The 17,059-nt window shown below is 29.2% G+C and overlaps 2 protein-coding genes across 2 annotated transcripts; both read right to left on the bottom strand.

The window, feature by feature from the left end:
* Window positions 1-13,007: 13,007 nt before the first annotated feature.
* On the bottom strand, window positions 13,008-14,819 carry LOC107919574 (carboxyvinyl-carboxyphosphonate phosphorylmutase-like). Its single transcript, XM_016849013.2, has 2 exons — window positions 13,943-14,819; window positions 13,008-13,749 (listed from the first exon to the last, which is right to left on the bottom strand). The coding sequence occupies exons 1-2, from the start codon at window positions 14,274-14,276 to the stop codon at window positions 13,616-13,618; spliced, it is 468 nt and encodes a 155-aa protein (XP_016704502.1). The 5' UTR covers window positions 14,277-14,819; the 3' UTR covers window positions 13,008-13,615.
* LOC107919294 (2,3-dimethylmalate lyase-like) lies at window positions 13,073-13,606 on the bottom strand. Its single transcript, XM_016848778.1, has 2 exons — window positions 13,538-13,606; window positions 13,073-13,348 (listed from the first exon to the last, which is right to left on the bottom strand). Exons 1-2 carry the CDS (start codon window positions 13,604-13,606, stop codon window positions 13,073-13,075), a joined length of 345 nt encoding a protein of 114 aa, XP_016704267.1.
* Window positions 14,820-17,059: the final 2,240 nt, after the last annotated feature.

Here is a 17,059-nt window from a genome sequence, read left to right as displayed (position 1 = left end):
ATATAGTCATTATATAGTCGTATTAAAAATTGGTTTAGAAATATTAACGTTTGGATAATTAATTAATAGAAAATGACTAAATTAAAAATGGTGCAAAACTTATTAATTAATACATTTAGGTGATTAGAAGGTTTAATTAATAAATGAGGAAGGGCTTAAGTGATAATTAAGCCATAAATAATGAGTGAGACGACAATTAGAGTTAAAAATAAAAGAAAATTTAATGATAATTGCATAATTGTAAATTTTTTGAAATTAAAACAAAATTAAAAGAAGAAAAAGACATTCTCTCTTAATCTTTCTAATTTTCATTGCCGAAACACCATGAGAGCTTAACTTAGAGGTTTAGCATTTGTTGCGAACTCTCGCGTTTTACTTTCTGTTTGGCGTGGTTTTGGTAGATCAGCTTTTACGAGATTCTGTTCAGCTCTCATGAGCTTCTGTCGGTGTGTTCGGGAGTAATAGCTCTTATGAGCTTCTGTTGATGATGTACTTTTATTCGTAAGTCTTTTTTCAAATAAAAAATTTCGGTAAGGTAATCTGTTTAATAAATTTGAAAGATATATTGTTTATTTCATAATAATTTGAATATGGATGAATTTATCGATTAAAGTTGTGAATGACAGGTAGTTATTTTAGATAATTATTATTGTTTGAATTATTATAGCCAGTTCGATAAGATTTATCGTTTAATTTATCGAATTTACTAAGCTTCATTAAGTTTACTTGTGCTATTTAATGTCATTATAGATTTTCGGAAGGTTGAATGATCGAATCGGCATTCAAGTCACACTATACAACTTATCTTGGTAGTTTTTGAACGTTTAATTCGGGTTATATTGCATGTATAGGCTCTTGTGCGGTTTTGGTTAATGTTTGGTTCATGTATATATTATAAATGATATTTTGTGCAAATAACTAACTAGCACATTATATGTGAATGAAATATAGTTATTATGCAAGTATGTGTGGTATATATGTATTTGAAATGATATTTGTAGTGACTTTGTTAGGTATTGATTAGGTATTGCTTGAATGAATTGATAGGTATTGCTTGAATGAATTGATGTTTACTTTGTTGTGAAATTGTATATACTTGTGGTACCAATGAGAGTATATTGGTTAGACACATGTTAGGTTGGTTTTGTTGTGTTTTTGGCTACTTGTGTTTTAAGGTTCATTTTGAGGCCACACGGCCTGAGACACGAGTGTGTCTTAACCGTGTGTGACACACGGCCATGTAAAAAATTTCTTCATGAATATCAAAAATTAAATACTAAAAATATAGAATCTTGGAAAAACCAATATTTTTATAAATTACCACCTCAGTGGGATGAGATATGTATAAAAAAATACGTGTCTTATTTAGATAAACATAGTAAATCATCTGGTTTATCTATAGAGGTTTTAGATTCTATAGGAAATAGAATAAACTTTGCAAAGGAAAGAATAACTTTACATTGCTTAGAAACTAAAGCTGTTAAACAAGTTAACCATAAGTTAAGTACTAATTATTGTACTAAAATATTAGAAAATGAATGGGAGTTTGGATGTAAACAAATACGTCCTAAAACTTATCATAGGCATAAAAAGAAAGATAAGAAATACAAATTAGTTAAATGGAAACCAGGTAATAAAAAATTTTCTGGTAATAATAATAAGTTTGTTAGAAGAAAAACTTCTAAGCCTAAAAAATAAATTTGTAAATGTTTTATATGTGATGAAGAAGGTCCTATGACAATATTTTGACCTAACAAAGGAAAAAATGCTAAGAAAATAATTAAAAGTCTTGAAAAACAAGATTTAGAAATATGTTATAAAGAGGAAACAAATCCTAATGAAATATTATATGAATTCTGAGACTGACACTGATGAAAATATATTTATGTTTAATATAGGAAGTAGTTCTAATAATCAATTAGAAGAAATTCTTAATTCTGAACAACAGGATATTAAATTAGGAAGTTTAATTGGAGAAGAAAAAGACTTTTCTGATAAAATAATAGAAAAAATTAATAAAAACCATATTTCTAAAGAAGAAATATATAAAATATCTAAGTTCAAAATATGGACTCAGAGACATATAGAGAAAATTAGCGGTAACACAGTCGCTAAGGATACTCGTGGAGGATTAACAAAAATTCCTTTATTTATTAAAGATAAAATCAAGAGGATTAAAAAGAAATATCATCAGGTTAGATATATACATTTAGGTATAATAATGATTACTATTAGAGCCTTATTTAGGAGAGGTCATGATATTCCTATAATAGCGGTTCTTTTAGATGAAAGATTTGAAAATCCAATAAAAGCACTTATTGGAGGAGTTCAATCTAATCTACACACAGGTGTAATAGGATTTAAAGTTAAACCAAATTAGTTTAGTTTCATTACAGACCCTCTAATAGAAGAGTGTCTATGCATTAAAGTTAAACCTTTTTCTTTTAAAGAGTCTATAAATGAGTTTACTAGCGGAAGGATTTATAGACTCTTTAAAAGAAAAAGGTTTTTACAAAAGAAAACTATATAAGAGAAAGTTATTTGGTAATGTACAAGATGTCTATACAATTGAATTCTCCTCTCTATTTATAGAGGGACTTAAAAATTCTATACAATTGTATTTTGAATCCCGAACAGTGTTTCTGATAAGGATTCGGATTCAAATAGATGTGGCTGCTTCCACGTTTCATTTGTCTTGTTGTTTCTTTAATTGCATAGTCATGGTTGTTTCCACGTTGCATGCTTGAATTAATGGCCGCTTCCATCACTGCTTGTGTCATGGTTGCTTCCATCACGGCTTACATTATCATTGTTTTGATGATAGCTTCCACGTTGCAAGACTTTCTTGTTTGCATCAGGATTTCTTCTTTTGTCTTCGTCATGGATTTGATGATGACTTCCACGTTGCCAAACTTTGTTGTTGGTATGTAGATCTTCTTTCAGGTTGCCATCTTTTTTGACTTCAACCTTCTTGCATATTAATTATATTCATTTCTTCTATTTCATTTAGATTTAATGAATCTAGTGAAATACCTGGTGAGTTCCAAGCTTTTCACGTACTTCTGATTTGTTCCAGAAGATAAGATTGATAATCTTCAATTTTTGTATCAGCTATCTTTTTTAATAGCCTTAAAGATTCTTCATCTCTATTTTCTTGGATATTTCCAGTATAATATGCCAATATTCTTCTTTCGTCAGTACAGAGTTGATAAATTTCTTGTTGAAGAAGATCTTGGGCTGTTGCTACAATATCAATCCCTACTTGGGTTTGATAATAATTTGGATCATTATAACACCTGTCAATGTTTTTTGCCAAGTATTCTTTGACCTCTTTTACAGCGGATAATTGGAGACTTCCAATCATCCTTTGAATAACCCATATCTGATATGGCTGATAAAATTTTTCTTTTTCAACTATACCGATAAAGCTACTTATTTCAATATGAAAATAATAGAAAAAGTTATCATTGTTTATGATGCTTTGTAATTTAGATTTTACCATTGCTAGAAAATCTTTTAAAAGATGAAATGAAAAGTTTTGTACTATTATTTCTTTTATAAAACCCCATTCAATACTTGTTATATCAAATGGTTCATGATCCAATCTATATTTTATAGTTACATAAGATTGTAGAAAATATTCAGAAAAAGATTTTTGGAATTGAGTCTGCTAGTTACAGATAATTCCATTGATTTTGTTGAATATTTCTACCGATAAAATCTGTCTAGATTTGTTATATAAACAGATTCTAAATACCTTATTCATAATAGGATTATTTTTTCCTTTATGAATAAAATATTGGAAAATATCAAGAAGATTGTTTATCTCCTTAATATCTATGATATAGAGTTGGAATTCATCCCATTCTCTATATAAAATAGATTTTAGTAATAAATCTTCAGCTTCATTTTTCTTAGTTGTTTTTTCAATTAAAAATAATGAAAGTTGTGTAAAAGCTCTCTTGAAATTGGCTCTTTGATTTGAAATATGAGTTTTCCATATCTCGTTTATAAAACTATAAAACTCTGGTAATATACTAGGATTATAAAAATCTTTTATTTTTGAAAGATCTTTTGTTTCTTGAATTTGTTGTTGTTTCAACAAATTTTCTGCTCCCATAATAATTTCAGCATAATTGGTTTGTGATGCCAAATTTTGATCTTGAGACCATTGTGATTGACTCTCGTTTTTTGGGGTCAATGAAGAAATATTTCCAATTGGTTGGTTTACCATTGGATATTTTAAAACATTTGTTCCAACTGGTTGGTTTACCATTGGATAAGACACATAATATCCCTGGTTAGGATAAAATGGTATTTGAGCAGGTACAAATCCTTTTTTTAGAGTTTGATTCTGCTTTCCCTTTGTTGGGTTTTTTGTGAACGGTAGTCCATTTACCAACTATTTCTTGTAGAGGTTTTTTACCTCTATCCATAGGATCTACTAAGATAATCAGCAATTATTAGTAATAAATTACAAATATTTACTTACTAATAATTTATTGGTGTAAGGTTTTGTTACACTCAATATTATTATCTTTTATAAGTGATGTTTCTACAGAATTGTTTTCTATAGATAACCTTATAAAATTTTTATCAATAGTAAAAGGTAAATATTGACATATAAAATTATTTCCTAATAATATATCTCCCTGCATTTTAGGAAAACATAAAATCTTAGGAATTACAAATCTAACATTGTTTATGTAGATTAATATATTTTTGGCTTTATAATTAATTATGGTTTTATTACCATCTATACCTATTATGTTTATAGGTTTTCTCATTAATTCCCATTTTTCTACAAGAATTATATTTCTTCTGCAACTACTGATTGTAGCTCCAGTATCTAATAAAACGTGTAAAATATTTTTTATATTCTCTGAATTGAAATGTAATTTCAATATATGTATAATATTTCCTTGGTTGGAAATTTGAAAAAATAATAATATCATTTTTTTCCAATTTTCATTTGTTGAATAATTGTTTGTAACTTTCTAATTCTAGTTTTTCTAGAATTTTCTAACAGAAATATATTTTCATCAATATCAGTTTTAGATTTTGATTCATATAAAATTTCATTAGGATTTGTTTCCTCTTTATAGCATATTTCTAAATCTTGTTTTTCAAGACTTTTAATTCTTTTTTTAACGTCTTTTCTTTTGTTAGAAAAGTTTTTAACTATATGACTTATTTTAATATCTAAAATACCTTTAAGTTTTCTAGAAGTTTTTCTTCTAAAAGACTGACTATTATCATAACCAGAAAATTTTTTATTTCCTAGTTTCCATTTGACTAGCTTATTGTATTTTTTCTTTTTATGTCTGTGATGAGTATTAGGTCTTAATGTTTTATATCCTAATAAATTTTTATTAAATGATTTTCCTGTATTTTTAGGATTTATATTATTAATAGTTAAGTTTTCTATTTTACTGGTCAAAATATTGGTTGTATTTTGATCAAAAGCTATCAGATAGACATTTGTTTGAATATCCGAATCTATTTTCCTTTTTCCATAAGGATCTGTTGGTTTAGTATCCATAGGATCTGGATAATCTATATTTTCATCTTCAGATGAAGTGTTTTCTTCATCAGAATTTTGACTAATGACTTTTATGCCTTCGTCCTAATCTGTTGAAGTTTTTTCTTCATCAGATTGATTACTAATTTTTAATTCCTGATCTGTAGAAGTTTTTTCTTCATCAGATTGATAACTAGAACTACTGTCTGTAGTATCATAGTTTAACATATAATGATAATTAAACAAAGTAAATAGATCTTCATGTTTTTCATAAAGTTGTTCTATTAACTTTAAATATTCTACTTGCTCTAATTTATCATTACTATTAGTAAATTTTTCTTTCCAATGTTCTATAAGGGTTTTATAGGACTGGAAATCATATTTTTGTTGTTTTCTAAATTTTTTTATGTTTTTTTATAATTTTTTCACATAGATTTTTTATAATTTTTAGAAGTAGATGATTCATCTGTTGAAGTGCTTTCTTCTTTAGATAAATCTGATATTACGTTACTATTACCGTAATATAAACGACCTAAATCTACATTAGATTCTATATTATTATTTATAATCTGATCTAATTTATTATTAACACTAGTTAATATATTTTTAGACTCATTATTTAAATCTAAATTTTTAATTTCTCCTAAATTATTTACTTTTTCTTCTACTTGACTAACCTTTTTATATAATTTACCAAAATAAAAAGAAGTTATATGGTAAGCATTCGATCGAATCAAATCGAAAATTTTTGAGTTAATCGAGTTTTCGAATCTCATTTTATCATCCTAACTTTATTTGAAGTTTTCTCGAACCGAGTCAAGTGAGATGGAATTCGAATCGAGTCGAATATATTTGTTCGAGTTAAATTTTAAAAAATAATTTTGGGTCTTTGTAACCACTGTCACCCATCGTAATAAAATTTGTCCACATTAATCAAATTTTTTATTAACTTTCATCACCTCATAATTTATTTATTAATTTTTTATATACTGGTTAGCTTCTTTGCTTGCTTAGTTATTTCAATTATCTTCAGATTCTTGTCATTATGTATTTTGGAATTAAAAAATACATTAAATGTAAAAATATGATTTTTTAATAAAATTTATTTTAAAAATAAAATATAAAATTGATACCAATATAAAATTTTAACATGAATATTTTATGGCATAATTAATAATTTAATTTTAATATAAATATTCAATATGACTAAACAATTCAATAATATAAATAATATAAAATGTGAAATTTAATTTAATAATATAAATAGTAGATATAAATAAAATTATTACTATTTATGTTTAGTGATTTTTTTTGGATAATTTTGATTTTTTATTTCAGAGTAAAGGGTAAGAAGTAAAAGTTTAGGGGGAAAGTAAAAATTTTTGGGGAAGAAAAGTTTGAGGGAAAGTAAATAGGAGGAGTAAAATTTTGGAGGGAAAATATTAAAAAAATTGGAGGGGGGGTTTGGGGTAGATGAGAGGTGGGATGGGAAGGGAATAAAAGTTTTAGGCGAAAAGTGGGAGGGAGTAAAAATTTTGGGGGAAAATAAAAGGTTTTGAGGATTTTTGGGAGTAAAATTTTGAGAAAAAGTAAATGAGAGAGTAAAATTTTAGTGGGAAATGAATTTTGGGCAGATTGGGGGGTTGGGAGGGGAGAGGAGTAAAAGTTTTGGGGGGAAAGTGGGAATGAGTAAAAGTTTTGAGGGAAAAGTAAAAAGGTTTGGGAGTTTGGGGTAAAAATTTAAAATATTATAGTTTGATATTCGAATTATTCGAATTATTCGAGTTATTCGAATTCGAAAACTCAACTCGATTCGAACTCGAAATTTGAAAAAAAAATCGAGTTGATTCGAATAACTCGATTAACTCGAATAACTCAATTCGTTTAACTCAAAATTTAAAATTTTTTTTTATTGTTTCGAGTCGAATCGAGTTTTGCTCACCCCTAGTTATACCCACAAGACTATTTATACCCTTACTCAGAGATGAAATGTTGTTTTCATTTCTAGAGTCTATATGCGTAATATGATCACAAGTTTTATCTTTAAACTGACACTCAATTTGCTCCATAATATTTTTCTCTGGTACCTAAGACCGGCCTGTTATCATAACGTCTTCACACAATGCCTAAACGTCCTCCTTGGACTCAACGGCAACAAGAAGACAAACTAACAGATATAGGTTTTGAAACAAATAACTGTGAAACAAACAGAAATGTAAATCAAAGATAGAAACTTACAATGAATATTACGATATTATTTTTCCAGAAAATCGTTACCCCGGCAGCTCTGATACCAATAGGGGGAAGGGTGTAGGTTCAAGGCTTGCAAGTCAGGCAGTTACACGGCTTAACATACGGTCGTGTGGCCGCTGTAGTCTAAATTTTTTTAGCTTTTTTTCCTAAAATTTCCAAATGTTTTCTATTTAGTCTTGAACTATTTCTATAGTATTTTTTAGGGCATCGAGGGCTTGATTAAGAGGCATTATGAATGTATTAAAATGAAATTTGATTATGTTTGTAATTAGATATAATTTGAATGGTTTTTTGGTAATTATCGACGGATACGGATTAGAGGTGTTATAGCTCATTTTTCAGTGGTGTCGAAAATTGTGGTTTTAAGACCACAAATTCGATGAGTAAGCACGTATAATTAATATTTAAATTATATGAGTTAATGATAATTTTATATTGAATTTTGATTTGTGAAATTTCAACCAATTGAATTAAAAGTTTGTATAAGTGGTTCGGTTCAAAAGTCAAGTAGTTATTGAAAACAAGGTATTAGGACCTCATTCTCGTAATTTAAGGCTATAAATATTTTTATTAAATATTTACAAAGCCGTATTATATGTGAATTGAAGTTTGGTTTGATAATTTTGATGATTTATTGCTTAATTATAGTAAAAAGATTAAATTGTAAAAGAGGTAAAATTTAATTACGACATTTTAAAATAGTAAAGGGACCAAAATGGTAATTAAACCATGGTCAAAAAGTCCAAGATTATAATCCACTAACTTTTGGGCTAATTGCTCATGTAGTCCTAATTAGTTTAGGATTAAATTGAAAATTAAACTTGTTTCGTTAAAGTTTAAAATATTGAAGGACCAATTGTGTAATTAAACCTTCATTGGTTGAAAATTGTACCATATACTTATATTATAGACATTTATGGACATGATTTAATAGTTTTACAAGTTATATTAATAGGGTAATTTAGTAAAAAGTTAAAAATTAAAGTTAAAATTAAAGAAATTAAATTAAATTATTTCATTTTCCTTTCTTCTTCGTGGGTAGAAAGCCGAAACACCATGGCTAGGGCATGGGAAGCTTTGCCCAAGCTTTGATTGCATGATAGGTTAGTAAAATCTCACTCGATTTTAATAATTTTTATGTTTTTGAGCTCGTATTAGCTTAATCTAGCTAATCTGAGGACTAATTTGTAAAATTGTCAAATGTTATAGATTGTGCCATTGATAAATTTGAGTTTTTCTTGAAATTTTATGATAGGATATTAAGCTTGGTTGCTAAATAGGATTATTTTGTAAATAGTTTTTGTTAATTTTTATGTTTAAGGGCTAAAATGTAAAAATAATAAAAGTACAAAGACTTAATGATAAATAACAGAAAGTATGAGCTGTAATGAAGTGGTTAATAGATCAGATAAGTTTGGATTTAATAGAAAATGGTTAAATTGCATGATTTGGACTTAGGGACTAAATTGCATAAAAGTGAAATGTTGGGGGTAATTTTATAAAAATGTCAAAATGACTTCATTGTATAAAACTAGTTAATTTTTCTGTTGAAATTAGTGAATTGAATGACAAATTATTATTTTAGATAAAAAATGAGTGAAAAATCGAGAAAAAGAGAAAATTATCAAATAGTCCCTGTATTGTCATTTCTGCAATTTAGTTAGGTAACTTCGTTCGGTTTAATTTTAGTATATTTACATATGTATTACATGAACTTAATTGCATAATATTGAATTATATTGATGTGTATAATTGGAAATGGAAATAATGAATTGAAATGACATTGATCATTGATTGAGATACTATGAGCCGTTAGTGCCAATCAATCCTATAAGTTCGTGCATTTATTTATGCTTCTAAAAATCCTTATATTTTTTGTTAATATACTCTTATTGAATGTTATATTATATACCGAACGAAGTTCAACGAGCGATATCCATCGACATATTGAATGAAGCTCAAATGAGCGTTATCCACTGATATATTGATTAGTGTTCAAATGAGCGATATTTATTGAATCTATTGAAATGTATGAGCTATCAAGCCATACATATTGAATCTACTGAAACGTATACGGTTTTGAGCCATACCTAGTGAATCTATTAAAAAGTATGCTCTATCGGGCCATACTTACTGAAAGTTGCTCAAATGAGCATTACTCACTAAATATACTGAAATAATGTATAGATTGCTACTTCTTAGACAAAGTTACGATTTATGGGAATTTTATTATTTAAATTTAAATTGATTACTATGTTTGGTTGGAAAAGCTTACCGATTTATTAAATGAACTTACTAAGCTTTATTTAAGCTTACCTGTGTTTGTTTCATTTTGTAGATTTTGTTTTGAGGGCTTGTAAGATTGAATCAACACAAGAAATCACACTATCCAAGAAATCTTTGGTAGACTTTGATTTCGGTTGGTATATATGGCATGTATTAGGACCCTTTGTATGCATGATAATGGTTTCTAGTTTTTGAGTAAGTTTTACTAGAACTTGTATGGTCCGATTGCACAATAAATGGAATTTGGCATGTTTTACTAAGTTAAGCTTGTTGATTAAGAATGAAAATATTGACAATATGTGGAACAATGGTATAAAATAAAATAGATGTTTTTGATGTGTAAACCATATCTTGTATATGCAACTTTGGATATTAAGTGTCATGAAATGTATTGTGGTGTCAATGATGACACATTGGTTAGGTACATAGGTTGAATTGTTTGACATGTGTGAGTGTTATTGAAGATGGTATTTGGCTTGGAAAGTTGTGTGTTTGAATGTGTTTAGGTACCTAAGAAAATTGGTGAAATTTGAGCTTGAAATTGGTCATTTTTGGGCACACACAGCTTGGGGCATGGGCTGTCACACGGCCGTGTTATGCGCACGGGCAACCTACACGGACATGTGCCTGAACGTGTATCAAAACAATGTAGATGTAGGTTTTACACGGGCTGACACACAACCTGCGACATGAACATGTGACTCTATATCGAATGTTACACGGGCTAGCACATGGCCGTGTGACGTCATTTCGAAAAGTACATGGTCTGACACATGGGTAGCGACATGGCCATCTTCTGCACCACATGGTCTGGATCATGCCACACGCCCTGACCACACGATCGTGTGACCTCTGTTTTGAAAATTTATAAAATTTCCCTGAATGGTCTGATTTGTTTCAAATTGGTTCCTGATTGTTCCCAAACTAATTGAAGGCATCGTAAGCCCGATTTTGGGTCCATAAGTGTATATTTACTTCCAACTGAAATAAAAAAAATGTTAATTATTCTAGTGAACTGGATGTTATTATTATTGAATGTTCTGCAATGTACAGTGGTACCCTATAACCTTATTTTAGTGACGGAAGCAGTTATGTGTGTTACATTTGCCCCATTAAATCCCATTCAACACCATCGAATAAGACAAGATAGTTACACAGCTCATTGCTAATGTTATCCATTCATTACAGAACCCCAACTAACGCAACATCTGCTCAAGAAAACTTCATTCAACCCTATCATACGCTTTACTCATGTCGAGTTTTAAGGCAAAGGATCCAATCGAACCCTTCTTATTTTTTTGAACAAGTGTAAGATTTCATAGGCCACTAAAACGTTATCCATTTTCTTTCGAACCCTCGAACGGTGTTCCTTTTCTTTCCACAACTCGCAGCCTTATAGAAGAATGAAGTGTTTTGATCCTCCAACTTCGGCCAATTCACTCTTGCCCTTTGTCCTTAGAAAATTTCCTCATTATATGATTCCAAATGCAATGCTAATTTGATATCCGTTATTTCTGACAAGATCTCATCAGTAGGATCTACCTCATTCATAATTAACATTACTTAATTGTAAATATTTAAAATTTATATTTCATATACCAAAATATTAATAATGAGATAATAATTTATTTTTATATTCTTATTAAAATATCATCATGTTAATAAATTTAAATATTATTTAAATACATATTTTTACTTCACAACATAATGTTTAAAGTAGACATTTTATTTCTTAAAAGCTCTTTTTGAAAGTAATATTAAACACTTATGACACGTTTGGTTCACTGAAATGGAATAGGGCTATAATGGAATAGTCATTCTATGAGAATAAAATAGAACTGTAATGAAATTAAATAGGCATAACAATGGTTTGGTTAGATGGAATGAAATAAATATTGTAATAGTATTCACGCGTTTGATTGAAAGTTATGGATATGTAATAGAAAAAAAATACTCGAATGATGAATATACCCTTTAATAAATTAAATTATTTTTTTAATTTTGTAAAAATATTAACAAACCAAAAATGTTAAATGCTGAAATGACAAATATATCCTTTAATTTGTTTTATAAAAATATAAAAATCATAAAATAATAAAAATTTAATATCTATAAATATAATTAAAAAATAATATATTATTATAATGAAAATAATATTTAAAATACACAATTAACAAAACAATATGTATAAATATATTTTCCACATCAATTTAATATTAAAGAATAATATTTTCTATCAAAAGAATAATATTTAAATATAAAATATTTTATTTTATATTTTCTAAAATTTTTAAAAAATATTTTATATTAAATTATATTAAAAGATTTTCCTTTATTTCCTCCATCTTCGTTGGTCCTCTCCCTGTCCCCAAATTCATCTTCATGTTTAACTTTTTTCCAGAATAAAATAGACCACCGTCACTGTTGTTACCTTCCGCCATCATCGTCCATCGACCATCGTTTTGCTGCTACCTTCCATCACGTTAGCCACCAACATGAATTTATTCAAATTTTACCAAGAGCTTTTCTTGATCTCCTCTTTCATATTTTCTATTTTGTTTTTCCTAAAAACCTTCCAAAAGCCTATCTACAAAGCTTCTGTATCAAAATTCTCCTTTTTTTTTGTTACTTTGTTTAAAAGTCATTAGATGTGGTTGAATCCCATTGAAAATGTGAACAAATCAAAACTTTTATGGATCCATAAGTACTCCACTGAGTTTTAGCTCTTTTTTGTTCTTCTCTACCAGTACCATTATTGTAAAATTGTTCATCATCTCGTGGTCTTCATCTATCATTCCTGTAAAAAAAAATTTTTGGACAACAAAGCATCTTTCTGCAAATCTCAATTCATAGACCGTCTGATGGGTGATGGGAGATTGGTTCTGATTTTTTTTCTGTAGTTATTTTATGGGAATTGACGGAGAGAATCAGAAAAGAACCATGAACAAGACTGAAATAAAGATTGGAAATAATACGAAATCATGGGCAAAATTGTATAAAAGAATAATGTTGCTATTTCATGCTCTGCCGAATTGCCCATTCTTTGCTCTCTTCTTTAGAGGCTAGTGCATCAATATAAAGGACATCTGCTCCGGCATCAGCAAAAGCTCTTGATCTCCAGGGTGACTCCTCTAAAGACGGTGCTTGACGAGAATCTGTTCGTGCCACAATAACAATGTCGGAACCACTCTCTTTGCGAGCGTCAACTGCTGCTTTAATTCTCATAACAGTTTCCTCTCTGGACACCACCTTCCGGCCTTGTGTATGACCGCTAGCTTTTGGGGACACCTAACAGTGAAGTTTGATAAAAACCCGAGCCTCAAAATACGAACAAAACCAAATAAGCAATTCAAAGGCTAAAAAAAACAACTGCTTAGAATACCATAACATTGTTCATGGCAGTACAGTGTTTGTGTAATGTCAATACAGCAATAAAAATATTTCAAAAGATGACATTTTTTTTTTCAGAACATGAACCCGGTCTTCGAGAATGATCCCGGCAAAGCCTGCTCTTATATATCCTTTAACAGGTCTCTTCACATTCATCGCATTCCCTTATCCATTGTCGCCATCTCCGATGACAGGAATCGATACAGCCTGAGTAATTTGTTGCCCCTGATCCACCATTTCTCCATAAGAAATAAATCCGGTGTCCGGTAATCCCAGGCGAGCAGCAGAAATGGAAAATCCTAATGATGACAACAAAGGATGTTAATAAGCATACCATCTCAAAACGGTTCAGCAATGGGATAGCGAAAATCGTTTAAACTCATACATTTCAGATTTTGATACTGGAAATGCATCAAACTTATGTGAGGGATAAATTCAAAGAAACAAAATAATGAAAAAAATGGAAAAGAAAGCGAAGGAAAGGGAAGGTACCACTGGTGAAACAATACTGAAAGCCAGCTCTTTCAACAAGCTTAGCACTGAGACCATCAAAACAAGCATGGCCTTGGTGAGCACCAGGCGATTCCAGAATCTGTCTAAGTGTCTTTGCAGGTGTATTCCTCTCACCTAAACAACCAATGGTGGGTTGGAATCGCTTAGGAGTGGTAAACGAAGTGTGGGTAATGATAGGAGATAGAAAGGAACCATTTTTTAAATTAGAAACAAGGAAATAGTGAGATTGTGAGAAAGGGTGGTTGAAAACAGAGAGAGCTTGATCTCTGGTAGCCACTAATAATGGGTTCATGCTTTGAAGGTTGAAGTTCATCACCACCTTCGGCCATCATCTACCGCCAGCTGCCAATCTAAGATGTTCTCAAATTAAGCCAGAAACCCCCAATCTAGGATGTTCTGAAAACCCTCTACCGCCACTCTTCACCTCTTGATTTCTAAGCATGTTTTTTCTCCTCCATCTTTTCATTGCTTCCACCAAGTTTCAAGCATCAATTCCTCTTGTAACAACAAAAACCTAAAACCCGGAATTAATCATTCAACGTTTTGAGCTTTCAATCATCTGTTTTATCGTAGAATTTTGAACCGTGCCGTAATGATATAACCATTTCATTGAACCAAACAAACTGTTAAATCTTAAACTAAACTTGTTAAAAACAATTTTCCACTGCACTTCTGAAAGTATAGAATAAGATTCATTGATCCTACTCCAAACAGAAGGTAAAAAATACCATTACTTCTGTTTATCTAAATCTGTTTTTGATCAATCTAAATTCATTCAGGGAGGAAATCCCTATTGGTTCTTCTAATTGGTTATCATTGGTTGTAGCCTTCATTCTTTGTTTCTTTTTTTGTTAGTAAAGTTATCGAAGTTAAGATACCGTTCTTTTAAAAGAATTTTACAAAGCTAGCAATAAAAAGCACAATGAAAAAGCCTTTATGCTTTTATTTTTGATTTCTTGGTAATTTTGGCAATGCATCTTTGTGCTTTGAATGTTCCTTGTTGTCGGTCGGTAGAAATTTTCTCTATGTGGTCTTATTAAAGATGGCAAAATAATGAAAGCTTCAGAAATCAGGATCAACCCTAAAGAAAAAGAGTTTAAACTTTTTCAAAGAAAAACAAAAACAAAAATCCTTTCATCTTGGCAATGTTGGAATACATTCTCATGAGTAATTCATGCTTGGCAAAATTATTTACTAGAGAAGAGGAAGGAGAAGGAAGAGAAAAGAAATATATTTTTGCTACGTGTCCAAAAGAAATTTTTAATGGTGCAAGCGGTTGGTCAAAAAAGTGTAACCGAATCATGATTGAAATACAACTTTTAATAAGAAAAATGGATATTTTTTTTATTTAAACCTAAAATTAAGCTAGATTATCACATGAGAGAAAAATTTATTTATAAAAAAAATTGTTTATTGAATGTAATATAGGTGAAATGGCAGTTCATTTTTAATTTTTTATTTAAAGGTTTTATATAAAAATATTGTAATAATTTGTGATTGTTTTTATCTCCTAAAATGTCTAAGTATTTGATGGTTAATGAAGCTTTTAGACTTCATATAAAAATATTATAAAACATTAAAAAAAATAAATATCATAACTACAACCATAATCAACGATAAAATTGATAATAAATTAAATCAACTTACAGTGATTTAAATCAAAATCTAATAATAATATGTTAAAAGAAGATGGGAATAAATTAAAAGGTTTATTTTAGATATATATTTTTCTTAGTTTGATGATAAAGGAAGATAATTACCCTTTTAATTCTTGTAGTGAGGGTACAATTTATTAATTTATTTTTAAATGTTTTTTTTATGAATTCTTTTAGATTTAATTATTATTAAATCAACGAATTGAGTCAATTTTTAGCACATTAATCAAGTTAGTAAGTAAAGTAACAATTAAATTGCATTGGAAAGAAAATAAACAGAAAACAGAATAAAATAAATAAACAAAAAGGGAATAACTCATTTTTAAAAGGAAAATTGGAAGATTATATACATTGCACAATTCATAAGAAAGAGTTAGATGTAGCCCAATTCCTTAATTCGCAATGATTTGTCATATTCTAAAATTTTAGACTGGATTGATTTTGTATCTTAAAAATTAATAAAAATCTCAAGACTCTCTTCCCGCCCATTTTTATCATGACACTAGTGCTCAACACATCTTTGAAAATCACATTCGTTTGCTCCTCTTTCCATCCAAATCAATTCGCAGCCTTTATGCTCTAAATTTATTTTTTGCTAGCAATCAGATTAAATGACTAATTAGATCTATTATGAGTTCTGCCGATGATTCATGTATGTCACTTATCACATGTAAGTTGAATGGTGCATTAATGGGGAAATTTTCAAACTGAAAGATGCAACTACACTTGAGTTTCAAGAATGGAGTGTGTTGGAACATTTTCAAATATTTATAGTGTTTCAATAACTATAAATGAATGAGTGTAATTAATCAAAAGGTACATTATTTAATTTTTTTGAAAAACAGTTATAACTATTTAAATAATATTATTTGAATAGTTATAGTATTAAATGAACAATTATATATTTGTTTTAAAGACATTATTATTCAGAAAGATACCTATTGATGAAAGATGTCTCTATGAAGAGACATGAAAATTCTTATAAATAGGAATGAGATTTCATTTGGAAAACACACCAACAAATTCTAAATATTCTTTCTTTCCTTCCTTCATTTTCTAATATTATTAGATTATTCTATAAAGTATTACTGCAGAAATCCTTTGTAGAAATTGAGTTTTTGTTATACATTGCTCAGTGCGTACTGGACTATTCTTGTAAGTGCAAAACACAAATAGTCATTGGCTTCACTGTATCCTCGAGGTTAATTTTCTTGGAACTCATTTGCACACCGAAGATAGATGGGGGCGAATATAACCTTAAAGATAGTGGCTTGATACACGCCTTGGAGCCTTGTCCTATTTCTTCTTTTTCTGTTCGATTTCCGTTCGTGTATTCGAGATTTTCCTCATCAGAGATTTGTACTAACAATTTTAAGTTTATATTATTCATGATGACTACCACAACACATGAAAGAGGAACACTAAGGGAGTTGGCTTCCAA

The sequence above is a fragment of the Gossypium hirsutum genome, chromosome D13 (genome assembly GCF_007990345.1).
Source record: "Gossypium hirsutum isolate 1008001.06 chromosome D13, Gossypium_hirsutum_v2.1, whole genome shotgun sequence".
NCBI classification, from domain to species: Eukaryota; Viridiplantae; Streptophyta; class Magnoliopsida; order Malvales; family Malvaceae; genus Gossypium; species Gossypium hirsutum.
Note: the sequence above shows the minus strand (reverse complement) of the source record. Positions and strands in the feature narration are given on the sequence as shown.